We start from the raw sequence: 23,432 nt of genomic DNA on the forward strand, positions 1-23,432 counted from the left end.
TACCATCATGTCCACTATTCTCAGGGTAGATTTAAATCCTTGTCCATTGATTGCTGTATTTGGGATTCCTGATGCCTCAGTTCCATTGAGCTTGATACAAAAGGATGTTTTTGCTTTCACATCCCTTATAGCAAGACGTTCCCTACTGTTGCAGTGGAAGTCTGCTAAATACCCATCTATCTCCCAGCGGCTAAAGGGCGTGATGTTTTTTCTGAAACTTGAGAAAATAACATATAGGATGAATGGTTGTACGGACAAGTTTTTTTATAAAGGGCATCCCTTTATTGTATACTTTATGGAGTTAGACACTTCCCACTTAAATTTTTGTGCCTGTTGTTGGATTTTACAATATCTTTATAACCAGCGACAGTTATTGGGTATCCATGATGAGGCGGGGGGCGGGTTTTCTGCATTTTTAATTTTGTTTTCCTTTGTTAGTGAAAAAAGAAGAAAAACCTGTGAATGTTTACTGCTGTGTTTTGCTCAATTTGTTTTCCTTGGGAAAGGGAGGGGAGGAGAGAAGAGAAAAGGTGATGTTCAGCTGACATGTAGACGTGTTCAGGAGAAATGTTCAATAAAAATGAAACTGGAAAGAAAAAAGTAGTTTAAAATAAACTTTAATTTCCATAAGTTAGGTGGTTAGATCTGGAATTTTGTCTGAAGTAAATCAGACACACAGATAAAGTAGTGTGATAAGATTTAGGAATGATCACGGTGATCAAACTGGCTGGAATTACCTGTGCAATAAACAGTTACAGTGAGGGGAAAAAAGTATTTGATCCCCTGCTGATTTTGTACGTTTGCCCACTGACAAAGAAATGATCCGTCTATAACTTTAATGGTAGATTTATTTGAACAGTGAGAGACAGAATAACAACAAAAAAATCCAGAAAAACGCACGTCAAAAATGTTATAAATTAATTTGCATTTTAATGAGGTAAAAGTATTTGAGCCCCTCTCAATCAGAAAGATTTCTGGCTCCCAGGTGTCTTTTATTTTTTAATTTTTGACGTGCGTTTTTCTGGATTTTTTTTGTTATTCTGTCTCTCACTGTTCAAATACAACTACCATTAAAATTATAGACTGATCATTTCTTTGTCAGTGGGCAAACGTACAAAATCAGCAGGGGAACAAATACTTTTTTCCCTCACTGTATAATGCACACCTTCCAGCCAATCAGAATCCAGTATTCACACTGACTGTGGTATAAGTGTAATTAATGCTTAAGATTCATAATGACTGTACGATATGTGTTGCTTTATTCCAAAGCTGCAGTTCATAGAAACCTCTTCACGGCTAAAGCTGCAGAGATGGAGGTCGAGGGGACCATGAAGAGGCGGCTCCAGCTGGCATCAGATCGAGAGTGTGGGCGCAAGAGCAGACTTTTGATAAAGGAGGATATTTACAGTGTTTTAACTGCTGTGTTTTTTGCGCTATTTATTAATTTGTTAAAATGTTCATATTATAGTCTATTTTTAATTGTTTATAAAAGTCCTTGCTGTTTTTAAGTGGCTGAATTAGTGTGTGTGCACGCGTGTGTGCGTGCGTGTTGGTAGCTGGGTGGGTATATAGTTCTGGTCTGAAGTTGACATACCCCTTGCAGGAGAAAGAGACCCTGTGTAATCTGTTTAAACGACTTTTACGCATGTTTTGCAGAGAGATCATTTTCACCTTGCTGTTTGGGTCTCTGTCCCACACTGTTACAGTGCAGTATTGAGAGCGCGAGGGAGATCGATTTTCTATCAGAAACAGTAACTATATAAAATGGACGTCAACACGCAGCACTCTGTGAGGTCATTTCTCGCTCTCAACAGAGTAGTTGTGATTGTTCAGTGTTTACGACAGGGCCAAAACATTCAAGGCCATGGTGTATTTTGACTGTTCCTGTAGCATAATCTCACCAAACTGAGTCTATTCACAGTTCCATGCTGTGTAGATGTTCTGCTCATCCTCACTGTACCGTAAAGGTCAGAACCTCACATCTGTAACCTTGTAGCTTTCCTTAATCAACACGACTGCGACCAAGCTTGTGTATCACTACTATTTTTAGATCTCCGCCTCTCAAAAGTATTGGCGCCCTGCGCGGCCGCCTCTCAAATCTTTTGCCGCCCTAACCGGCCGGCTCTCAAATCTGTTGGCGCCCTATGCGTCCGGCTGTCAAATCTATTGGCGCCCTATGCGTCCGGCACTCAAAACTATTGGCGCCCTTCTCGGGCAGTTCTCAAAAGTATTGGCACCCGATCTGAATTTTGCCACGGCAAGCACCTCTCACATTTTCTTCAGGAAATGTACCTTAAAATAATAAAAAGTCTCTCACTAGGCTGTGTGTCGAGATAAACGTGAAAACATCTTGAGCTTGTGTTCACCACAGACCTTATTTCCGGCATTTAACCCAAAACCCCATTGACGGAAGTGCTAATACGCTGACTCGTTTCTGGGTTTCACGACTCATTCCTGCAGCACTCTGTAAGACGGGCTGTTGTTATCAAACCATCGAAGTAAGATAAGCGGCTTTGGTAATGATTCTTTAAATTAACCGATTCAGAATCCTCTTCTTGAATCATTTGAGTCGTTCTCACTCGGTCAGGGTTGCACGTGTGGGTTGCTTTTCTTGCACGTGTAATCAGCACGTGTTCACAGACCGTAAATCCCGACCCCATGGTAGACACTCGACAGAAATTTCATACTAAAGTAAGTATTTTATATTTTCTGGGTCTAAACAGAGCAGAAGTAATGCTAACGTGTTGTACAGATTCTATTGGACTAGTGAACTGTGTGGATTTGTATATTTAACCCAGTTTAATATGGCCTGCTTTGTTCAGTCAGAGACAAGTAAATCTGTTCTAATGTTCATTTATTTTCCATAGATAAAACACATGTTTGTTTACACATGAATACGTACTTTATGCCTTCAGAATGGTGGAGATTTGGCTCTTAACTATGGTTAAGTGGGGGGTACTATAAAATGCACAGTTCTGAGACACTATATACCTATACTGTGAAATCAGTACATGTGTGTGTTTAGAATGATTATAGCTTTTGGGGAAAAAAACTATTCTTGAATCTATTAGTCCTTGCACCTGTAACGTCTCCCTGAGGGCAACAGATCAGAGCCAGGGTGAGAGCTGTCCTCAATGATGGTTTTTCCTCTGCTGAGGCAACGGGGGGGGGGTGTAAATATCCATCAGGGAGGTGTTGTGGATAAAAAATGTCATAAAATAAACATAAGGGAGACCTAGCATCCAGCAAAGGGGAGAAGAAGAAAAGATGGGCACCTAGACACATAGAAGCGGGATTAGGCTGACATTGACAAATTGGAATTACACTTTAAAGATCTTTAAGAGCAGTAGTAGTCAAAAAAGTCAAAAAGAGGTATACGAGCTGAGCTGAGGAGTGCTAATACACACACACAAACACACGCTCGTACAGTCAAGGGCGGGCAAGTAGACACAACATACACACACATGAATAACTTTAATAATCTTATAGTAATAGAGAAACTCTCTATAAAAAAACAGAATAGTAGGATATGCAGGACAGTATGGAGGATATCCAGGAGCTTAAGCTCATCACTTCTGAGAATTCTCATCGGTGTGGATCTCGTGTGGTGGAACGGAACAATAAATCTGGACCCTTGCTTCTTCTCACTCATGGCTGGTGTCTTTTTTTTCTATCTCCAACTGGGCTCAGAGGTAGATGTGAGTGTTGGCTTCTATGTTGAATTTTAAGTGTTTTTGGGTAATAGGCTATATTTGAGCCAACAGAGGGGAGAGGTAATAAATAAACTTATAAATGTGATTACTTGATGACCGTAGACAGAACTCTATAAATGTGAAATGTTTTGTTGAAGTTCAGATGAATCTCTGATGTACAGAATCTTCAACAGAGTTCTGCAGAAAGATTTTAAATGCCTGTCATTCACCAGAACAAATTTGCAGTTGAACAGTCTGTCTAAAAGAAAAAATCTAAACACACAATATAAAATTCCTGCAGTGTGAATAAAGCCTTTGTGTTGCTTTTAGCAAACATGTCTAGTACTCTCGGTTCAATGTACACAATTTACCCCATTTAAATGCATTTTGGAAATTGTTCCACATGGCCTTAAAGTGTGAATATTCACTGTACGCCAAATAAGTAATCAAAGAATGGAACTGAATTTTTTCTTCTCTAATGGACCATTAATCACAATTATAAAAGATGATGCATCAGGTACAAAGTATCAGGGTTTTTTCCCCCTCTTTTTCCCACAATAGTTGCATGATTTTTGCTACACCCTTTCCACCATGTGTGTGTGTGTGTGTGTGTGCGCGCGCTACAAATCACTTTGAGGTAAAAATATTTTAAGGCAGCCACTTTCACCTTCCTACAACAATTGGTGACTGGTCTGAGGTGAAGCTTCTTGTCATGTTACTGTGGTCATGGATCACATTGTGGGGCTCTCTGTAATGTAACCGTTTCTGTAATTATCCTTACTTGCCTTTGCGCTTTTGTGCTTCTGCGTCTTCTGTTGGTGCTTTATTCTGCTTTTTAGGGCCCGAGCACCGCTGCTGCAAAGCCCTATTGGATCTGCTGTTTATTATTGGGGCAGAGCACCGAAGGTGCAGCGCTTCTGGTGACCACCGGAGGTGCAGGGCCCTATTGATTTTCTGGTGTTTATTGTTTATTTCATGCATTCTTGTCGTTTTTAAGGACCTAAACATGGCTGAAAACTCCCAAAACTCGGTAGACGCTCCAGCTCCAGTGAAAATGTAACTTGCATGGGCATGGTCGAGGAGCTCCTTAGCACCCCTGAAGGCAGGCAATGGTCGGGATGAAGTTGCTCCGATGTGCACGATTTACCATATATATATATATATATATATAAATTAGATAGATATGGGGTAATAAAGTGTAACATATACATAATTCACAATAATTTAATATCAGATATCAGTTAGATTCAGCTTCGGACACAAGTTCCAGGTACTGATCGAGAAGGAGTGGATCAGCTTCGGACACAAGCTGGCCTCGGTGCGTATGAGCAGTGAGGGCGTGGTTGTGTGTGGGCGCGTGAACGCATGTATATTTAACCCCATCTTTCTCTCTCTGTGTGTTTCTCAGCGTGTCGGCCTTGGAGATGAGAATCACGCCAACTCGGAACGATCCCCTCTCTTTGTGCAGTTCATCGACTGTGTGTGGCAGATGATGAGACAGGTCAGCTACTGATGCTTTACACCACAACACTGTTGAATTCTCCTATCTGATTGGTCAGAAGGCGTTGGAGACATTTCTGTAACAGCAATATTCTGATTCCAGCTGCAAGGGAAATTACAGCTTTATAGTGATGTGCTCGTTCCTATAGTAACAGCTCTTTCACAGGGTCTAGTATGGCGTACGCAATACATATTCTAAGCTTAATCGTAAACATATTATAAACATGTCACTTAAAGAAAAAGACGTATGATCATTGTGATCTAGTTAAGATTTATAAGTTATCTATTTATGGAAGTTTTATGGAAGTAGTCTCCAGTGTCACGGCAGAGAGGACATTGCACTTTCCAGTTTCTCAGTAACATTGCAAGTCTTATTCATTTCAAGAGTTAGGGTGGGGAAAGAGAGGCTTGTGAGGGAACTATTGTTTTATTTTAATGTTATAAAGTAAGAGATCATAATGAGAACTAACTCTCTTTTCCAGGACATTCCAAATTGTTCTTTGGCTATGCCCCATGTTTGTGCAATATTTCAGACCGGTTTTTCCTCTTTTCGCAGCTTCAAAATGGCTTGCTTTTCTCCCATAGACAGGTCTCTGGTCTTCATGTCAGTTTATTCTTTTTAACAACAAATGCTGTCTCCACAGGTGAAACCCAGGGCTCAAACCAAGAGAAGACATTCAGAGCTATTCATTCTTTAAAGTCCATTTAACGAGGTACACCTGGCCAGCAAGAAAAAAACATCAGTCACTCGTTCCAGTATTTTTGAACAGTTAATGAATAGGATGGCTTCAAAAAAGCTGCCATATTTTAAGCTGTGTAACACGTCTAGATGTAAATATGAGGAAATGAAAGCTGAAATTCTGATCTATCGTCTCATATTCGTCTTTTATCTCAAACCCAAATGTCTTCAGTATACAGCAAAAGCAAGTGAATTGGCCTTGATGTTCCAATACTTTTGAAGAGGACTCTAATTGTAAGAATATAAATATAATATTAAATATAATTTCCGTACTGAACAAAGACTGATTATCTGTTCAGGCGTTATTGTGCAGATCCACATTTAAGCATCTTACTATACACTGTTAAACCCAGTGTTTGTGTTCTTTCTTTCAGTTTCCTTCTGCTTCTGAGTTCAAAGAGCTTTTTCTCATCCCCATCCTGGATCGCCCCTACAGCTGCCTGTTTGGTACATTCCTCTACAGCAGTGAGCAGGAGAGAATGGAAAAGGTACGCTCCACATTTCTCCACTAATGGGCGGAGGCTTTCCAGCCTGTCTGATTTTTCTGAATGGAAATGAATTTGTCTAAGTGTCTTATGACTTCTCTCTCTCTCTCTCTCTCTCTCTCTCTCTCTCTGTCTCTCTCTCTCTTTTGTTTTTAGGAAGTACAGGGTAAAACGGTCACTGTGGTCCTACGTTAACAGTCAGCCGGAGGACTTCACTAATCCGTTCTATGTGGACTGTAAAAACCAGGTGCTGTATCCACTGGCCAGTCTCACACATCTGGAGCTCTGGGTGGGTTATTATGTGCGCTGGAACCCACGCATGAGACCTCAGGTGCTTATACTGCAAACCACACTCTATGAAATTCTGGGGAAATGCTCAAAAATAGTGTTTCCAATATATACCAAAATACCTAGTTACTTGTATAACTGAACAGTGTCACTTCAGACACATGATGAATGTCCCTTTTTATTACTAGATGTTTCTGGGTTTTAACACCAAGTTTGCTTTAAAAAAACAAAACCATTTCTATCAGCACAAAGCTAAAACAAACACAAAAGCTGGAGTAATGGGTCGGTAAGCATAAAAAGTGCCGTACACAGTGGAACTGGACACACGAGGATCTCTGACACTGTTGACTCTTCAGTGGTTCCATTTTCAGTTCTAGTTTGTAGGTACAGGTTTCAGTCTTCAACAACATTGTAGTTTTCTTTTTAAAATGCACTCCTTGGTTGTGCTCACTGCATTACAAACTCAAATCCAACATTGTGAGATTATTTTTTTTTTAAGTGTGTTGAAATGGAGTTTTCTTGTGATTCCTCTATATTCCTGTATATTTCATGATTGGCTGGTTAGAAAACTACATGAACGTACAGGTGTTCCTAATAAAGTGGACGGTGAGTGAACATGACGTGGCTGAAACGATTTCCAAAACACTTCAGGAGCAGCTAGCGATAAAGATTAAGGTTACACCGGCTTGATGACTGATCTTTTAATAATGATACATAAATAAATAGAAAGCGAATGGAATGATTTAGAAAATCGGTGTCCCAGAACGAAACTGATGTTTGTGTGCTTTGTTGATTATGTAGATGCCGCTCCATCAGAATTTGAGAGAGTTACTGTTTTTGCGTGAAGAACGTGGAGGAGCTCCAAAGAGAGGCCACGTCATCCTGCTCCATCTCCTCATCCTCAGAGCATACTTCTCCCTCCTCACATAGTGGTACACCACTTCACACTGCCGTCTAAATACACACGCGCACACACACACATACATACATTTAAGAGCACACACTGTCTTTACTCAATGAATACACTCGGGCACAAGTAGGGAGTGGATGAGTATGAAGCGGGCACACACACACACACACACACACACACACACACACACACATTCCTGTTTGCAATTTTTTTAACTATAGAGAAGTAACCTAGTGTCACATTTTATAAATCCTTAATACTTAAAAATGGATCTTGGATCAATGAGGTTTTCTACTGTTCTCAAGGTTTGGCATGCTGTGCATCCTGAGATGCTTTTCTGCTCACCATGTATGTAAAGAGAGGTTATTTGATGTTACCATGGCGTCCTATTAACTTGACCCAGTCTGGCCATTCTCCTTTCGCCAACAACGTGTTTCCACCCCGAGAACTGCCACTTACCGGATGTTTTTCAGACAAGTGTGTGTGTGTGTGTGTGTGTGTGTGTGGAAATCCTAGGAGAGCCGCAGTTTCTGGAATACTCAAACCAGACCACTTAGAATCTACAACCATGCCACAGATAAAATAACTGGATTACATTCTGGTGTTTCATGTGAATATTGACTGAAGCTCTTCATCTGATCCTGCTTGATGTTGTACATTGTGGTGTTGCCATATGATTGGCTGATTGGATAATTGTATGAATGAGCACATGTACAAGTGATCAGTGAGCACATCCATCTACCATAGAGGTATTTTGGGGCAATACTTGACAATGTACCTGGCTTTGTTAGATTTGTGGCCAAGTTGAAGAAGCTTTTGACAGCCGAACTGAAAAAAATTAATAAAACAATTCAAGACAAATTCACTTTCAGTCTTGTTTTTTGTTTTGTTTTTTTCCCCCTTCATGTTAATCTCTTTCTACAGAACCCGTCCAAACTTCATACGTCAATGCAGTAAGCAAGATAAACTGTCTACAGCTGAAGAATCTAAGCATGCATCTGTTTTCACCCTTATAGAAAAAGTTTTGCAGTTCCTATCCAAAAGACACCAAGAGCCCAGATGTCCTTAGAAACTAAATGTAACCTCCAACTCGTGGCCTTTTCAGTAACTCGATTCCCAGACGTCGCCACACTGATCACAGTGCATCCTTCAAATCCACCGTGCAGCGGAAATGGACCAGTCGATTTAAACGGATTGTTGAAAATGTACGTTGTTCAAGGCATTTGTGAATTTGAAATTTCGCTACAAACAGAGTCTGAACAGTCGCCAGAATCTGAGGCAAAAACACACGAAGGAATGAGATCACGTCGTCATTGCCTCATCTCTGGTGTTCTACATTTTTGACAAAAGTAACACCAGAGATGCTGCGTTAAAATGGTCAAGAAAATTACACCAGAGTAAAAAAATCCCATTGGGTGAGATTATAAACATCGATTGAAACTCTCGATAGGACGTGACACTGTTGGAGAGTTGCATACGAGTGGACATTCAACAATATTTAGTAGAAGCCTTGTGGATGTTTTTGTCTGTGTTCGTCTGTAATATACTGGACTGTCCTACCAAGAGTTCGACCACATACACATTCAACTGAAGCTCATACAGTCAGCATACTGAACTCTCCTTTTTGCCATAGTGTGGCAGCTTAACAGGATAAGGCCTCAGAAGTCAAGCACCAGCAGCTAGTGGCTAAAAAACTGCAGCAGAATTGAGCTCGGCTAGGAGGTGACTGGTGACGGAAAAAGCTGGGGAACCTCAGAAAGGAAAACAGGGCTGTGTTCCAAATCTTTTATCGCCTCCTCTTCAAACTCCAAAAACCTCTGGGCCCTACAGCTAAATCCAGAGCTGAGGAAAACAACCGTTCAACTAAGAAGGCCTTCTCAAACACAATGTTTGAGCGAAGGGAGGAAATGATCAAACACAGATCAATTGGAACACAGCCCATACAGCAAAACCGTAAAAAGGTGCCATAGTGTGTAAATGATTCAAAAAGACACAAATCTGAGCCCAAACACTTCATATGACCATTGATATGACTGCTAACGAAATCTATTGTACTGTAGCTGCACTGCTACACGTGTATATAAAGATACACCGATACAACCAGTTGAACATGAATAACATGCAAAGCACATTTCACAAATCACAAATTCCCTAATAAAGGAAAAAGACGTTTGTGCTAACATGTAAGACTCGAGTTTCTACATCTTCCAAACAAGTACACTTGAGCGTCTTCATTACTGTAAGCTCGGCTCTGAAAATCTGCTACCACTGTTGTACCAGTAAACACACACACACAGAGCAAGTTAGCAAAGATCGGTCAACAAGGTTTCTTCAACACAACCACCTTTTGATACACGTACGCTCACTTCATATTGTCAGTCCCTTTTTAAAAGTGAATTAAACCATGAGCAGCTATCTTCTCAAAAGTCCGGTCAATTTCAGAGCACAAAAAAACTGCCTATATACACAACAATTCAGTCCCACGTCTCTGAAAGAAATGCAGAGCACAAATGTACAAATCACTGTGATTTCTATTTTTCTTACATGTGAAAAGGATGCTTGTAAAAAGATGATAAATCTTCACTGGGAATTACTTTAAGGTCATCAACAATTAATTTATAAATCAGGGGAGCCTGGCTCTGGTCCTGAATTCCTGTGATCATGCACAGTGTGATGATTTCTCATCTAACGCTCCTACCTAATGACCCGAGGACTTAAATCGGGTGTGATTCAGGAAAATTCCCAAACTGTACTGGACTGTAATCTTACAGGACCACAGTAAGGCTTCCCTGCTCTAAAGCGTTTCCTACAGAAATATTTATTTGAACATGATGTGGATAATCTAATCACAGACTCTGGATTAACGGTGCACACAGCGATGCTTTCACACAAAAGTGTGATGGACACTAAAAAGCTGGAGCAACACTAATGCATGAATTGTTTGTCTCAGAGTTTGTACTTTCAGTTAGAAACACATTAAACCTCTGCACAGTTTCCAACTTCATATGAATAATATTGTAAACAGTCGTATTAGTGAGAATGAGGACAAACAGTTAAATATTCACAGAAAGTTTGACTTAGTCACAAAGCAGATGTCCCTCCCCTCCCCCCACTGAGAGCATGTATGCGTTGAGCAGTGCTCCCTCTTCAGGCTGGGAGATGTATCACAGGTTACACCACGTTGTCTTCTGTGGGCGGCTCAGAATTAGGGGGCTGGAGGAGAGTTTGTTGAACTGTAAAATGACATTTTCACTTAGGGGTGTACTCACTTTTGTTGCCAGCGGTTTAGACATTAATGGCTGTGTGTCGAGTTATTTTGAGGGGACAGCAAATTTACACTGTTCCACAAGCTGTACACTCACTTTACATTGTAGCACAGTGTCATTTCTTCAGTGTTGTCACATGAAAAGATATCATCAAATAGTACCATAGCAGGCTGCGAGTTTCACATCAACAAAGGTCAAGCGTGCTCGTTAGAATATCAGCCTGGAAAGTTTTCAAATCGGTCTTATCAGTGTTTTTTTGCTCGCTCATTCACACTTTGCACTATGGTTACGATAACAGTCTATCCTTCTGCCCAACATGGAGAAAACTGGCCACGTCAGCCATTTTGACAGCCTGTGGTGTTGTCTGGTTAAAAATGTGTGTAAGTTTATATTCTAGATTATATTTGTAGTACATCTCCTTGCACATGCACTTTTTCCCCTTAATAGTACAGGGACATACTTGTGCATGAAAAGCAGATAGAACAGTATAATCAAAAAGAGTGCGAAGAAGGGGAAAAAAGTAGAGTACTCGTGACCCCGCCCTCCTTTAAGCCAACCAATGAAAGCAAAGCTCGTTATCAAACAAAATCAAGGTCTACAAAATAACCTGTTGGGAGAACACCACATATAAACACTACACCTTAAAGTGATTAACATCCTATATAAGGTTTGCATAATTATTAGCTTCTCCAAAAAAAAAAAAGGTCAGAAATTGTAAAATGCCTATCAGGGGGCTGCAGCACACTGATGATCGCAAAATTATTGAGGTGTGACCTCCCAAGAAAAATGCTTTGTGATGAATACTCAACAGGGGGCAAAAAACCACGGAGAAGAAAAGGCGCTAGTTGACTGCAAAAGACTAAGAAGAATAAAACGTGAGAGAACCCATTAGCCAGCACTGCCACCATGTTTCAGAACTGCAACCTTCCACGAGTGTCCAGAAATACAAGGTGGCAAGTGCTCAGAGACATGGCTACAGTAAGGAAGGCTGAAATACAGCCGCCACTGCATAAGACTTACAAGCTGAAGCATCATGACTGGGCCAAGAAATACCTGAAGACCGTTCCTTATAGGTTTCATGGACCGATGAAATAAGAGTGACTATAGATGGAGCAGATGGACCTTTTCCGTCTGGTTAAAGATGGACTGAAAATGAACTCCCAAATCTACTGCCAGTTTGTAGAAGATCCTTTCTTTAACAATGGTACAGGAAGAAGTCAGCAACGTTCAAGAAGACCATGATCTTTATGCAGGACAATGCTCAATTCAGCTAAAATGGATCATGAACAGATCAAGAAACTGACATTCAATGGAAGGCTCATGGCGGTTATTGAAAAGAAGGGTGGCTACATTCATCACTGAATAGCTTTGAAGGGCCAAAATAGTTCATTGTTACTTCACTGAATAACTTCCTGAGAAATTACATTTTTTTATTTGTTAAACCTTCTATTTTGTTGGGAAAGAAACATTTAGGATCAACTGAGACCATTGTATTTGTTCACCAATCAAATTAAGCTGAGAAGTACCATTTGCCATGTGTTTGGGTTTTTTTTTCTTTTTACAGGCCTAGTTAAATAAATTGGAATATAGAAGTACAGTAGAAACGAGAAACCGGACTGAATGCACGTTTTTAAAACGGCTATAGTTGTGTATCCGTGGATTGCAGGCGTGAAAAAGTGAAAAACTGAAATCTGACTGAAGCGAATGTAGTTCAGTTCAGTCTGAAGTTGTAGAGGAAACATTCGCACTCGGTAATTTAGTTTTGTAACGCCACACAGATCATAAGGTCTGTTAGAAATTATATATCGGAGCTACAAACCCCACCCTGCTCCGCTGTACGAGGCGACTCAACACCGCCATCTTGTGTTTGTGTGTATGTGTTGCTGTGTTCATGAGGCAGTTTTGCTTAGTTTTTTCTTTAAGGTTTAAGGTTCTATATTATTGTGAGTGTGTGTTTATGTATTTTAGTGTGAGCTGTAGTTTTGTTTTGTAATTTTACGTGTTTTATTTCTTCCTCCCAGATTTCTGCACTGCACAGTGTATTATTAGAAACAGGGCTTCTCTGTGTAGGAGAACAGTTGTTTTGTGTTATTAACAGCAAGTTATATCGCTTATTGTGAACCGTTATGTGTGCAGGAGGCGGTTCAGCTGGACGGCGAGATCCTGCATGCGCTGTGAAGCGAGTGTGTTCTGTGGCGTATCGGCACCTGGACAAGCACAAGATCGAGCCGGTGCTCTACATGATGGAGTGGTTCATGTGCGCCTTCTCCAGAACTCTGCCCTGGGCCTCGGTCCTCAGAGTGTGGGACATGTTCCTGTGTGACGGTCAGACACAAACACACACTTGTCCTTCTTTTCTTTCTGTGTTGATTCTCTCTCTCATTCTTTCTTTGTGTAGGAGTGAAAATGATATTCTGTGTGGGTTTGGTGGTGTTGACGTCCATGCTGGGTACTCGGGATAAGCTCAAGGCCTGTCCGGGTCAGTATGAGACCATGGAGGTCCTCGGAGCGATTGAGCCTAGATACATGCAGGAGGGCTTCTTCGTGCTCCAGGTAACACAACAGAGAGAAGGAGGAGGAGGATGATGATGATGGGTCTCTCACTACTGTAACATTTCCTGTCATTACTGTAACTATGCGAGTCCATGCCATGGTGATCAAGCATGTTTTATCCATCATCACCTTCGTATTTCTACAAAATTAGCGTTCATAAATATTTATCATCGTCTTTTACATGACGTTGTAATGAAGCCCATTCTAACACATTAAGTACAGTAGAATGACATTCTATTCCAGTTCATTTTTGTGACTGATTTTTGCTGTATGTTCTGGAGTTGCAGGTATCGGCACAGGACGTGGAACGTGAGCAACGCACGCAGCTGAAGCGCTGGAAGAAGAAGCGCGGCGAGCCCGGCCCCAAACTCCCTCAGAGAATGCACAGTGCTCGCACCATCATGGCCACCGAGCCTCATACACACCAAGACCTCCGCCAGAAACCCACCATTATGGTCCAGTACCCATCGGTCCCTGAGGAGAAGTCCGAGCCGAACCTCAGGAAGAAGAGAGGGAGCCTGAAGAAAAACCAAGCCCTCATTCCTAACCCCTACACGCTACCTGGCGAGTCTAAACCTAGTCAGATATTGGACATACAGCTTCTGAACCAGGAAAATCTCAATCTTGTACTTCCAAATACACCATTACATCCACCACGGCTTCCTACAATGCAGGAAAATCAGGTCAAAGAGACGAGCACTTCTACAGAGCGACTCGTGCAGCGTCCTCGAATTCCTCCATCGATAAGAAACTGCCAGAATCTATCCCTCTGCAACATCTATCCCTCCTAACTGCTCCTGTACACGGATCACCTTCAGCGTAGCGTCCTCACCTGCTGAAATGTGCTCCTGCCCAATCCAGAGAACCTGACCATGATGAGCTCCCTAATAATACATAAAACTCAGCCACCATTTTGGATCCATCTACACACTCAAGCCCTCTGCTTACGCACAACGCACCTGCCACCCACGACTCGCCTGCTGCTCCCGAGTACAAAAACAACACTCATTGATTTTTTTTTTTTGTTGTGCGTGTTAAACAGTGTGATACGTTGAGGAATTGATTATTGGCACACGTCTACTGAATAGCAAGGATCGTTAAGTCTTTAACGTGTTATAGTTTACACCGGAGGAACTGCAAACAATCTGAGAGGGAGAAACCCGTCAGCTACTAGAGGGCACACTTGGTCCAAAAATGTACACACACTCCACAAAAACTCTGCAGTGCCTGAGGAGTGTTTACTCGCTCCAGTCTTCAGAAGGGAAACTGCCTACAGATTCACTTTTGAAAGACTTTCACAGGCATCACAAACATTTGTTTATATTGCACTCGTATCAATTTGGCAGGTTTTTTTCTTCTTAATCCGAAGCAACCACCACTTCTTTGTGTTTGTATTTCACAAATTTCCTTACCACATCTTACAAGAGCTGCACGACAATGACAACAATCCTGTACAATAGGCACAGCCTTTTCATTAACATAATCAGTGAAATATCCTCTGTCTGTATACTTTACACGCAAACAAAACAACTCAAGCTGAGAACTTTATTGCTGATTCACGTTATACCACACCGCCTTCTAATATAGATCTGATCTATATTATATATACGTGTACCTTAGATAACGCCTCTCTGAACGCCATGGTGGGACGTTCCCGAGTTGAAGTACTGTACAAGTCCTAAGCATTAGATCACCCCAATTACTCTTGTATACTCTTTCCATACCATCGTGATCTTTGCCTGACGAAACCATACACAAACATATTTGACATTTGGGGCCTAATTCTAAAATCACCACATACCAAATGCACAACCATTTTGTCTTGCTGCCATCACAAAATAATGATGTTTAAACCTTAAGTAACAGAGTCACGGAGGGTGTATATATTTTTCCACACTACATGAAGTTTTGGGATCCTTATAGACTGTGGAACAGAAGTGTACTCAGTGTGTCTCCACCGTTTTATTTCATATTGGAGTACAACCATTTTTCTTTTTTACCATTAAGGATGAAACACTTGTTTCTTTTAAAACACCATCTTTAAATCTTTTTCTACCTCCTAACTAAACCCTCGGACTTAAGACACGATCTTTGGAGCTGTTGACGCCCTTCTCAGGGTTAAACAACAACGTCTTTACATTACCTTCATTAATAATTTGTCAATCTATCCTCTTGGTTTTTTTATTTTTTTTTTGGAGCAAAAGTCAGGTCCTCTCTCATTTCAACAGGTCCTCTTGTTGGTGAATACACAGCAATCTTCTAAGGGTATTAGGATTTCTCGGAGCAGACATTGTAGCAGATAGTTGCAGAGTTTCTTCTGTGTTTTAACCACAACGTCTTAACCATTATTTTAACACTGAGACACATGACTCCCTTTAATTCGTTAACAAACACATTTGTAAAAATTCTGGTCAGCAAAACCCCCAAAAGAACACCTGTCTGTCTCTCTCTCTCTCTCTCTCTCTCCCACTCCCACCCACGCACACCCACATGGTCATCAGAGGTCATAAATGTACTGCTGGGACATGGGATGTCAAAGCATAGACAAAAGCTTATGTATTTAGCGATAGTTCTGTGTAAGTATCCTCGTTGGCGAACCATTTTCTGAAATCTCGTTTATAGATTAAACAAAATGCACGACTCTTTTAAAACACCGTCTTTAAAAAAGGTTTTTCACCCTTAAATTAACCTGGTTAGAAGGTAGGATATGTAATACATATTTTCATTTTCTTCAGGCATATTGTCACTTCAGTCTCCACAACGAATAACACCGAAGGTTTTGACCTTTCTTTCAGTAAAAGAGAACAACGACATCATACAGCCTTGAAGGACTGTAGAAATTTTTATTTTATCATCCTAAATGGTTAGGTTTAGAAGGCATGTAATACGCGCGTTTCTTATAAAACACCGTCTTTAAAACGTTTACCTCCTAAAGGGACCTATTTAGAAGGTATGTAAAAACTTTTTTTTTTTTTAACATTTCTTCGGGTATATCAATGTTTTAGAGTATTTATTTCAGTAAATTTTTATTCAAAGTCGTGCCAATTTCTCAAAAGTGCAATCAATAAAGTTTAATTTATTTCACAAGCTTACATTCTGCTCATTTATGTTCACATTCAACCATCGTGTATTTTCTAACAGCGGAGCTATACAAAACAAACCCCCACAATCTAAATTTAATGTGTGGTTGCAAGATAAAAATTCTAATTTATTGAATTAATTAAATATTTAAAGTTGTACACATTATTTTGATGAGTGGTGTTGACATAATAATGTTGATAATTACATCAACTTAATATTGTGTGTAATTTCTGTGTTAATTGATTTAAAACAAAATTTACGTCGTAGTACATTTACATTTATTCATTTAACAGAGTGTTAGAGGATCTGTAGACTGAACAAATACAAAGGACATTACAATGTGAGTATCATTTCACTTACAATTAAATTCTACTAAAGCAATGAATTTGGGGCATGTTCTCAATAGTGATATGACCAATAGTGGACTCGTGTATAGGCTACACCTGCTAATACATTTGATGGACTATTTTGCACTAGTACACGTAGCTAATGCTAGTCATATTTAGCAGTGTCATTTGAATATCTACTCTTTAGTTTACCGTAGCAGTGGAAAAGAAGGAAAAAGTTTCATTTGACAAATCTGTTCATCTAGAGAGGGCTTTTCATTTGTGCTATAGGAAAGATAAGCATGATTATATTTCTGCTTATTCATGTAAACCTCAACTACATTGTGTAGTCTAATTTCATGTATCGATAAATTTTTATTTTATTTTTTAAAAATCTTTTGTCATTCGCACACGTAGCCTTCTAGCTCCACAGCCTTTGGACTGTGGACAGTAGATAAAAGTAGTAGACACAGTGTGCAATATGTGCAATGTTCAGTACGTCATATAATAATAATAATAATAATAATAATAATAATAATAATAATGAGTCTTTATTGATCACATATACATTACAGCACAGTGAAATTCTTTTCTTTGCATATCCCAGGTTGTTAGGAAGTTGGGGTCAGAGCACAGGGTCAGCCATGATACAGCGCCCCTGGAGTAGAGAGGGTTAAGGGCCTTGCTCAAGGGCCCAACAGTGGCAGTGATGCCCCCATCTTGAATCATATTACCGTAAATACTTAAATGTGCAGTCATTTGTTTCTTTTTTTCACTTTTTTTATTCATTTCCTGCTTATTCAGGCTCAGAGTCATGTAGGCTGCATTGAATTTTATTTTCAATTCCCTCATCTCTTTTTCAGTGACTTTATCACTAGCACGTTGCACTGCTTTCACGATTGGGGTGGCACGAGGGGCAGACCTAGCAATGACACAATCCCTGGCGGTCTCATGTTTTGTACTGTCTCCATGCTTCTTCACGGTTTCTTTTTTAAAATGACTCGAACTGGTAATGAACTCTGTTTTACCAGCAATATCTTGTCCTGCTTTAGCACAAAAGGTGCAGTACATTTTCCCTTTGTCATAACGTAACCAGGCGAAGTCTTGTAGCCAAGCTGATTTAAACTGTCTTGTCGGGATGAGAGCCGCAGGGATGGGAGAAGACTCAACTCGCTGCGCTTGGCTGTCATCATCTGTAAAAGATTGCACACCGATTGAAACGGGCTGGGATGACTCAAATGTCACTTGAGAACTTTCACTGGTCGAGTTGGTCTCAACATCGTCGGCATCTGATGTAGAGGAGGCAGGGTTTGGACAGGCAGGGGATGAGGAAAAAGTCTGATACTTTTCTTGTCAGCTGACTAAGGTTAGTTAACTACGCAGTTAGCTAGCCTACATATAACGGATAAATTCACATTCTAACAAACTAAACCACATCAAACTAAATTAAACAACTTTAATAAAAAGGCTCAGGCAGGGTTAGGTTAGGGGATGACTCAACCCAACACTCATTGGTGTGGGAGGTGGCACAGGCACAAAACCTTGTCCTTCATTCTGTATATATTTCTCTATATGTATTTAACATTCTATGAGAAAATATCAGTTGTATTAAAAAAATGGAAAAGAAATTATATATTTTTTAAAATCTATATATTGTGTTAAAAACGAATTCTGGCACTTTAAAAAAAATGAATTTTCATGAATCTCATGAAAATGAATCACATGTAAATGAATCAACGTAAATGAATCACATGAAAATGTATCACTTGAATATGAATCTCATGAAAATGAATCATACGTAAATGAATCACATGTAAATGAACCATATGAAAATGAATAAATAAATTAAAGACTTTAAAAGAAAATCTGTCTAAATGTAAGACGTTCTAGGTGAGGTTAACTATTGGGGGTTGGAGGATCAGTTTAGAGAACATATTATTTGTTTCTGATGGTTAAGTTCAGGGTTAGGGTTGGCCCCTGAGTTTCAACATTTTAAAAAGGAGTTTTTATTGGTTAAAAATTAGGTGATTAGAGTTTATTGTTTGGGTAAGCCCCTAGATTTCAAGATTGAACACTGCATATATGTAGCTTATTACAAAAAATACAAATAGATCTACCACTTATGCTACTTCTGTACAGCGTTTGATGCTTTATGCTTCATGAAAGAAAAAGCCTTTTTTCCCCCCACACGGAACAGCTCTTTTTCTAGACATGTGGGTGGCTCTTAAAAGAGCCGCTGTGTTCGCGTCGTTCGGTGTTAGAGCGTTTAACCGCCGAAGCCGTACAGGGTGCGTCCCTGGCGTTTCAGGGCGTACACCACATCCATGGCGGTCACGGTCTTTCTCTTGGCATGCTCGGTGTAGGTGACGGCGTCGCGGATCACGTTCTCCAGGAACACTTTCAGCACGCCGCGAGTCTCTTCATAGATCAGACCAGAAATACGCTTTACACCACCACGGCGAGCCAGACGGCGAATAGCCGGCTTGGTGATCCCCTGGATGTTATCGCGAAGCACCTTACGGTGACGCTTTGCGCCTCCTTTGCCGAGTCCTTTACCACCCTTGCTTTTTTTTTTTTTTAATGAGTTTTATTGAAATTATACAAAATTCACAATCTTACACAAGTCATATTCAGAAAGAAAGGGAGAGAAAAAACTTACATAAAGTACAATTACACGCAAATATTGTCCCACACTGAAGAGTCTTTAAACCAAGATGTGCTGCTTTTAAGTCTTCTTAGCTCTTTTTGAATGTCCTTGAATACAACATCACTGGATATAAACGTTCGATTTATAGTCATTTTGGCTCTTGTTTTCCAGAGTTTAGATTTAGTCAAACATATTATGAACCAAATGAAGTCATGCTGAGTCTTGCTACAATTTTCCTTTAAAATGCCATAGAAAATTGTGTTCATATTTATTTCTATATTGAGACCAATGATTTTTAATTTAGCCCATGTTTCTTTAGCGCGATAACACTCTAACAGGAAATGTTCGAGTGTTTCCTCTTCATTACAATTAGGCATCGGGCATTTACTGGTTTTTACAAAACAGCTCCATTTTACAACCGCTCTTACTGGGAGCCTTCTTACAGCGACTAACCAAGTTGTATCTCTCAGGTGTTCAGATAGGATTTTATTCTGTAAATCTTGGAGACATTCGTTGTTTTGGTCTTCCTCCAAATTTCTGAAAGCCACAGGGTTACAATAAACTCGATCAACAATTAAAAGATATATTTCTTTGCTCGAGTCTTTCACCCAATCGATGTTTAGATCTTTAAATTTGTCAGTGAAGTCGGAAAACATCAGTTTATAATACGGAATTCCTTTCCTCGATGGACCTTTTTTAGATTTCCAGTTAGAGATGTTCCCTATCCATTCGGTTTGCCTGGCAATACCACTCGCGATGATTTTGCACACTGCTATTTTAGTTTTTAGGGATATATCGACAGCCCCAAGGCCTCCCAGTTCCCTTCTCTTAAAAAGGAGCTCACGTTTTGTAACCTCACGAGTCGTATCCCATATGAAATTACAGCATATTTTATGAAGTCTTTTTACCCAAACTTCTGTCGGAGGTAAGATGCATGATAAAAACAGTATTTTTGATAATAGAAAAGTTTTAATAATATTTATTCTAGTTTTATAACTTAGATTACATGATTTCCATTTATCAATTTCATCTTGTATTATTTCTTCTTTTTTTGACCAGTTATGGTCGACACAGCCATTATTATCTATATATATACCTAAAACCTTTAATTGCTGAACTTCTGGGACATCTATGGGAAATTTGTTTTTTTCATTTCCAATCCAGACACATTCCGTTTTAGCTTTATTTAAGGAGGCTCCAGAGACTTGCTCATACTCGCTAAAATATTCAAAGATGATGTCTAGTTCTTGTTTAGATTTCACAAATACAGTTATGTCATCAGCATAAGCAGAGATCACGACTCTGTTCTTTCCTATTTGAAGACCTTTAAGTCTATGATCATCTTGGATTTTTTGTACAAGTGGGTTTATAGATAAAATATACAGGGCTGCACTCAGAGGGCACCCTTGCTTTACACCCCGCATAACTTCAAATGGTTCAGTCAAAGAACCGTTAACATTTACTTCAACCGTCGATTTAACATAAAGGCATTTAATCATGTTTATGAAATTTTCAGGGAATTGATACAGTTTTAAAATCTCCCACAAATAGTCTCTTGAGATATAGTCAAATGCTTTCCTTTGGTCCAAAGCCACAATGTAAAAACTGTCACCATTTTTATCAAAAACTAGTTCTCTTAATGTGTTCAAGTTGTCCCACATAAATCTTCCCTTTATTGCACATGTTTGTTGTTTAGCTATTATTACATCCAAATAGTCACTCATCCTGTTCATAATGGTCTTTGCAAAAATCTTATAATCGACATTCATTAGGGTGAGATGTCTCCAGTTGTTGATATCACACATTTCACCCTTTTTATACAACAAGGATAAAACGCCTTCATAGAACGAGTCATGCATGTAACCTCTAGCGATCCCATCATTGAAGGCTTGCGTTAATATTTTAGCCAAATCTATGGCGCATGCATGATAAAAATCAGACGGGAGACCATCTTTCCCTGGAGACTTTTTTAGATTTAATTGTTTAATGGCATTAACAACCTCAGCCTCTTTTATTTCCTCACCTAAGCTCTTGGAAGGCGGGTCAACACTATTTTTTACATTCAAAAAGGTTTTTAGGAGTTTATTATCTATTTCAATTGAGTTGTACATGTTTGAACAAAGGATCCGAACAGCATCTCTGACGTCTTTAGGATTTTTCACTATAGTTCCATTATCTGTTTTAATGGCTTCGATATATTGGGCTTCTTTCCTTTTATTAAATAGTGAAATTGCTTTTGTTTGATTTAGAAGTTCATCGGAAATTATTCCTGCTCGGACTTGAATGTTCAGTAAAAACTCACTATTTAAAGTTTCTATCTCTTTTTTCAAATCCTTTAAGTTGTTTTCCTCACTTTCATCTCTTGTATTTTTCAGTTTTAGGTTTATATATTGTGTCATAATTGTATTGTACTTCTCATTTTTTTCTTTATTAAAACATAGACATTTGTATTTAAGAAATTTTTTAATCTGAATCTTAAAAACTTCCCACAAATCACAATAATTGGTAGTGAGGATATCTAAAGTTTTAATCCTATTAATTTCTTCTTTTAATTCTACAATCAATAAAGGACTTTTCAAAATTTGTGTGTTTAATTTCCAATAGTTTCTTCTTTCTTCATTTTTAAATCTAATGCCACATATAACTGTCAAGTGGTCCGACTCAACCAAGAGTTTTGTTGTATAAAATTTTGCCTCAAAATTATTATTAATATATATCCTGTCAATTCTAGTTTTACATGTTTTATCAAACCTTGTAAAGTCCACTTTCTCTGGATATAATGTCCTAAATATGTCGGTGAAATGCTGTTCATTCATTATAGATTTAAGGACACCACCTTCTCTCCTAATTTTACATATTTTGGAAGACATTTTATCATTATAATCTGTGATTGTATTAAAATCACCGCATACAATGGTATAGAAACCGACACACAGGAGCATTTTAAGCTTTTTAAAAAGCCGGATTTTACCAACAGTATCCTGTGCTGTGTATACATTTATTACTCTAATTTTTTTTGTGCAATAAAACACATCTATAAACATTAATCGACCAGGAATTATTTCACGACTCTTAATTATTTTAAATTTATTGTTATAAAATAAGGTCGCAATACCATCAGCTTTACTTTCACCTATTGAAAAGATTGACGGACCTTTGATCCATAAACTTTGAGCGTCCTGTACGTCTGCAAAACTGCTTAATCTGGTCTCTTGTATACATAAAATATCAACATGTTCTCCACTCAATATATTTAACTTTTTCACTTGATTAATTTTTGCCTGAATCCCTCTAACATTACATGTGGCAACAGTTAAATTTGAAAAAACCATAGAAATTAAGATAAGAATCTTCTCCGATAGATATTATTGCGTGTCCATTAGTCCACATTTTCTCAACATTATCCACATCATTTAACCTTAATTCCTGCAGACATATATCACATTTCTTTTTAAATGATATAGGAATTGAAGTTAAAATCAAAGACATTATGTCAAAAAAAAGGGAAGAAAAGTAGGCGATATACATCATTCCTTAACCTTTTTTGCATTGTCAACATTTCCAGGAGAATTCCTCTTTCGCCTTTGGCGTTTATATGGATAGTCTAAAGTGTTTTTACCTTTCGCCAGCGTGGGAGTGTCCGCAGTGTCACCTGTGTTGTCGGCGATTGTCCGAGTTGTTCCACTTTCACCAGCTGGATGCGATGATTCCTCTCGGCCCTGTAGGCTTCCTGCAGGTGTAGAAATGACCTGGGTCGCTCCACTCTCTCCCTCTGAGCACGTAGGCTCCTCTGGGGCTTGTAGACCTCCTTCAGGGGTTGAGCCGATCCGAGTCTCGCCGACTTGTACAGCTGATAGCGCAGGAAACTCCGATGCTTGCCGTCTCTCCACAGACGAAAGACTGGGCGGAGATGCTCCGCTGCTTCCAGCAGGTACTTCCGGTGTC

At 39.4% G+C, this 23,432-nt stretch overlaps 1 protein-coding gene across 17 annotated transcripts in view; it reads left to right on the forward strand.

Annotated features, from left to right (window-relative positions):
* Positions 1 to 23,432, forward strand: part of LOC128629638 (TBC1 domain family member 10A) — a 121,039-nt gene that overhangs the window by 4,123 nt on the left and 93,484 nt on the right. For 3 of the 17 annotated variants that reach the window (XR_008393998.1, XR_008393992.1, XR_008393996.1), the window contains 5 exons: positions 1,270 to 5,193; positions 5,837 to 6,165; positions 6,306 to 6,419; positions 6,573 to 6,747; positions 7,506 to 8,459. Coding sequence is in view for 6 of the 17 variants with exons in the window: in XM_053678426.1 (XP_053534401.1) it covers positions 13,121 to 13,205; positions 13,279 to 13,433; positions 13,721 to 14,224 (744 nt within the window). In the remaining 11 variants the exon portion in view is untranslated. The other 14 variants (XM_053678426.1, XR_008393997.1, XM_053678425.1 and 11 more) reach the window with 14 other exon arrangements.

The sequence above is a fragment of the Ictalurus punctatus genome, unplaced genomic scaffold, assembly GCF_001660625.3.
Source record: "Ictalurus punctatus breed USDA103 unplaced genomic scaffold, Coco_2.0 Super-Scaffold_100, whole genome shotgun sequence".
Lineage (NCBI taxonomy): Eukaryota > Metazoa > Chordata > Actinopteri > Siluriformes > Ictaluridae > Ictalurus > Ictalurus punctatus.